The following is a 5,039-nucleotide window of genomic DNA, read 5'->3' as shown; positions in this document are numbered from 1 at the left end:
CATAGGAGACTTAAGAGGTGAGGACAATCAAGCTTCAAAATATATGATGATTTGTTCACTTCTAGACTCTATAACATCTTAATTTTTCTGAGGATAAATATACTGTACAACTACATACTGCAACCAGTACTGACTTTGTCACATTCAACAGAATATGCTGTAATATAGGATAATGTTAAATGTTGTTATCTTTTCCACTGTTTAACAGCCTTATCTGACAAAGGCAGTCTGTGGTGCTAAAAGGAGCAAGTAATGAACTTCTCAACTTACAGCAACATCAGCCAAACAAAAGGGAGGGATTCACACATGATAGCTGTGACCAAAAATGTGATTGTTGCGGCTTTGTACTTCTCCATCAACTACATTAACGGCACGCTTGTACACACTTTCTTCAAGCATGAGATCTTTAATGGGAATCCTCGATATATCCTCTTCATCCATATGGTCATCAACGACATGATCCAGCTGACCATTACGGTGTTGCTCAATGTCATTGCCTACATCTTTTACACGGTCAATGTCTCTCTCTGTTGCTTCCTTGTAGTAACTGCAGTGTTCACCACCCTAAATACTCCACTAAATCTGGCTGGCATGGCTGTGGAGCGCTACATTGCTATCTGTAACCCATTACGCCACATGCAGATTTGCACTGTACGCAGGACATACTTCCTAATTGGCCTGATCTGGGTCTTGGGTGCCATCACCATTCTTCCTGACCTATTCTTTATCCTGGCCACTGAGCCTTTATCATTCTTTCTTTCTAACATCTACTGCAGTCGAGATTCCATGTTCCGCCATCCATACATGGTGGAAAAGAGAAACATTTCATACCTGGTCTATCTGTCCTTCGTATGGCTCACTTTGTTCTACACCTATTTTAGGGTCATGTTTGCTGCCAAGGCCACTGGTGCAGACGCCCGGAAGGCCTGCAATACCATCATCCTGCATGGCCTGCAGCTCCTGCTGTCCATGTTCACGTTCATTGGCCCACAAATCGAGAATGTGTCAATTTCTCTCTTCCCCATGTTTTTCAATGAGATAAAATTCACAATTTACATCTTTGTCCACATTTTGCCCAGGTTTTTAAGTCCTATCGTGTACGGATTGAGGGATCAGATGTTCTGTGCATATCTGAAAAGGCATCTGTTGTGCATTTGGCTGAATGAAAGAAAACAAAGAAAAACACAACCCTCCTAACTGATCTGCCACACTAAATTGCCTTCTTAATTAGGATTGGTATGCCTTGCGTATAGGTTTTAGAGGATTTTGCGTATGTGGAGGTGTGCACACCTGTTACAGAATGAAGGAAATTTAGAATGAATATGACTTTACATTTGCATTTGTATAGGCAGATGATGTAAAATTATGTAAAACATAATAAAAATAATGTTTTTTTAAAGAGTTTGAGCCCATGAACTACAGAAGTGTATCTTATGTTTACTATAATTAAAATCTGGGGTTAAATTGGGATACCAGAGGTGGAGAAGCTCTTTTTTCCATCTATGTCAACAAAGTGGGAACAATATTGTTCAATTTATGCAAAGTTCTCAGCACTGATATAATACAAATGTGATTAAAACTAAAAGCCTGTCTGTTTCTGTTTTGATGACTTAGGTCAGTAATTTTACATTACTGTTTTTAGCATCACTTTATTATATCTAATTATATTAAGAGATGTTCTTATTCTTCTTCATGAAGATGGAAGTCACACTAAAACATTTAAACTAGTAAAATGAAACAATGATGACACATATCTAACATCAAAAGACATTCCCTGTCCTTTTTAACTGTACACCTGAAGCAGCTGCCTTCTGTTTTTAAGACACTGTATGAAATGTGTAACTGTTTAGAGGTTCTAAACAAAATCTGTCTGTACAGCTTATCACAATTAAATGGATTTCAAGAAGACTTTGGTGGAAACTATACATTTCCATTGAATCATAGCACTGAAGCTCAGTTCTGTTTGCTGTTTACATGAACCTCAATTCTGGTGTGTTCCAGCCTGAGTTAACCCCTGGTTAAAAGTCAAATAAAGCTTCATAGTGTTTTTGAACTGTAGCTGTATACAATCAGGCTTCAGTTTTCATATCCAATCCATCAATCTAGCTGTAACTAACAGGCCTATCTTTTACTGTCAACTGTATTTTTCAACAAAAGATAATATTGGACAATGAGAACCTTTATAAACACAAAGCATATTTTTTGAGGAATGCAATTTAATTAAGAAGAAGAAAAATATGCAACATGCGTTTTACCTATTAGAAAGTAACTTCCCCTTTACTTACTCAAGCAACAGATTAACCAAATTGAATTGATGAGATTCACCTGACTACACACAACCAGGCTTGAATGCAGCCAGCCCTACTAAATGTAAACCTCATGCATATTGAAGTTTACCCCCGCTGCCACAACATTTTTAGAAGCACACTGAGCCATGACAAAAAAAAAAAGACTTCCATCTTCATGAAGAAGAATAAGAACATCTCTTAATATAATTAGATATAATAAAGTGATGCTAAAAACAGTCCATGAGTCCATGATAAGTATCTGGCCCAATCTGTTTGGTTGTTATGACAATAAATTCTGAGAAATTTATTAAACTCTTGATTCATTCTTTCACATTTCCCATTAGATTGGGGGTGATAACCTGATGTGAGGCTAACCAAGACTCCAAGACGTTCAAAAAATGCTGTCCAGACTTGGGAGATGACTTGGGGAGCCTATCAGATAGAATACATGATCAAATACACATTCTGCAGTTTGAGATGCGGTGAGCAGAGATGAAAAAGAGATAAATCTAACCCCCCTTGAAAACCGGTCAATGACAGTGAGTATAACAGTTTTATTTTGCGATGGGGCAAGTCAGTCACAAAATCTATAGCCAAATGTGACCATGGACGAGACGGGAATGGTAATGGTAAGAGTTTGCCGGCTGACAGGGTTTTGGGTGTGTTACATTGGGAACAGGTTGAACAGGATGACACAAAACGGAGAACATCTGAAATCATATTTTCCAATCAATATCTACCCTCCAACAACTGAAGTGTTCAAGTTTCACCTGGATGGCCTGAAGATAAAGCTGAGTGATCCGACATAATGAGCTTATCTCTACAGGGGGCTGGCACATAGGCTTTACCTAGAGGACATTTGTCTCGAATGAGAGTACTGGCAGTTAAATTCTGCATTTCCTCATCAATCTCCCATCTAATAAGAGTGAGTATGACAGATGGGGGTAAAATATTCTCAGGCTCCTGGAGGTCAGGCTCTGTACTAGTATATAAACAAGACAAGGCATCAGCTTTGGTATTCCTAGACCCTGGATGATATGTGATGTTAAATTGGAAACAGGAAAAGAACAATGACCACTGAGCCTGACGTGGGTTAAGTCTCTTGGCTGAGCACAAGTACTCCAAATTCTTGCGGTCAGTAAGGACCTGGAAAGGATGAACAGCACCCTCTAACCAGTGGCACCACTCCTCAAAAGCTAGCTTGATAGTCAACAACTCTGTCACCAATACAATAGTTTCTCTTTGCTGGAGTAAGTTTGTAAGAACAGAATGCTATGGGGTGCAACATTTGCGGAGTGCCTACATGCTGGGACAGAACTAAACCAACGCCCACCTCAGAAGCATCGACCTCAGCTACAGAGGGCTGAGTGGAATGAGGAAGTTTTTAAGATTTAGGGCAGGTGTGAAAGCTTCCTTCAGGGCAGTGACTGCCTGATTGGTCTGGGGTGTCCAAACTAATTTCTTAGCATTGCCTTTTAGCAGAGCAGTAAGGGGTGCTGCAATGCTGCTGTAATTGCGAATAAAACACCTATAAAAATTAGCAAATCTCAGAAGTCTTTGGAGCTCCTTTACTGAAGTGGGTTCTGTATGTGGGCCAGATAAGAACAGCTTCAATCTTGTGGTCATCCATAAAAATCCCAGTACTACTGATTTGATATACCCAAAATGCAAGATGGCGCTGAGCATGGCTGCTGTGTTGCAAGCTCCCTTAACTTCTGTTTTTTGTTAATTTTGTTTTTATTTGTAACTACTTTTGCATTAAATTTTGCCAGCACCTTCATTTATGACAGAAAAATACTTTTGGAAATCAGATCAAGGATAACTCACCGAAAACTGGACTTTGAGTTCCTGTACGTGGATCCATTGTCCATCCTCAAAGAGGCCCCATTTATCTGGGCCGACCGGCCGAGGAAACGCCGCAGACACCGGAAAAGGGGCAGGAGAGCCGGCGTTCTGGTCAGGCTGAGGCGGCGTGCTAATCGCCCCCCAACTCCCCAGCCTACTACTGGCAAACATGCTGTCCCTGGACAACAAAATCAGCGAACTCAGGGCACGAATCTCTTTCCAGCAAGAAACACAGGACTGCTGTATAATCTGCCTCACAGAGACCTGGCTATCAGCGGAGATTCCCAACGAGGCCATTGAGCCCACGGGCTTCTCTGTGCACCGCACGGACAGAACGAAGGACCTCTCCAGGAAGAGCAAAGGGGGAGGTGTATGTTTTATGATCAACAATGCTTGGTGTGATCAGAGGAATGTACACTTCATTGAGTCTTTCTGCTCCCTGGACTTGAAATATCTAATCATCTCATGCAGACCGCAGTGGCTGCCAAGAGAGATTTCAGGGATCACTGTCACTGCCATGTACATCCCACCACAGGCTGATACAGACCTGGCGCTTGGGAAACTGTATGAGGCTGTTAACAGGCAGGAGACCGCGCGCCCGGAGGCCACCTCGATTGTTGTTGGGGACTTAAACAAAGCGAACTTTAGGGAAGTCGCTCCAAAGTACTTCCAACACATCTCATGCAGCACACGAAGATCATGCACGCTGGACCACTGCAACTCCCCCTTCCGTGAGGCATACAAAGCCCCCCCCCCGACCTCCGTTTGGCAAATCGGATCATCTCTCCATTCTGCTCCTGCCCACCTATAGGCAGAAGCTGAAAAGGGCACCATCCACCATCAGAGAGGTCCACCGCTGGTCGGATTCAGCGCTTCAGGACTGTTTTGATGACACAGAATAACATC

General features: G+C 41.9%; 1 protein-coding gene across 1 annotated transcript; it reads left to right on the top strand.

Annotated features, from left to right (window-relative positions):
* The first annotated feature begins 252 nt into the window (after positions 1-252).
* LOC118807614 (odorant receptor 131-2-like) lies at positions 253-1,197 on the top strand. Its single transcript, XM_036569652.1, has one exon. The coding sequence runs from the start codon at positions 253-255 to the stop codon at positions 1,195-1,197; it is 945 nt and encodes a 314-aa protein (XP_036425545.1).
* The last annotated feature ends 3,842 nt before the right edge of the window (positions 1,198-5,039 follow it).

This window comes from Colossoma macropomum, unplaced genomic scaffold (genome assembly GCF_904425465.1).
Source record: "Colossoma macropomum unplaced genomic scaffold, Colossoma_macropomum, whole genome shotgun sequence".
NCBI lineage: Eukaryota > Metazoa > Chordata > Actinopteri > Characiformes > Serrasalmidae > Colossoma > Colossoma macropomum.
This window is presented reverse-complemented; position numbering and strand designations above follow the sequence as displayed.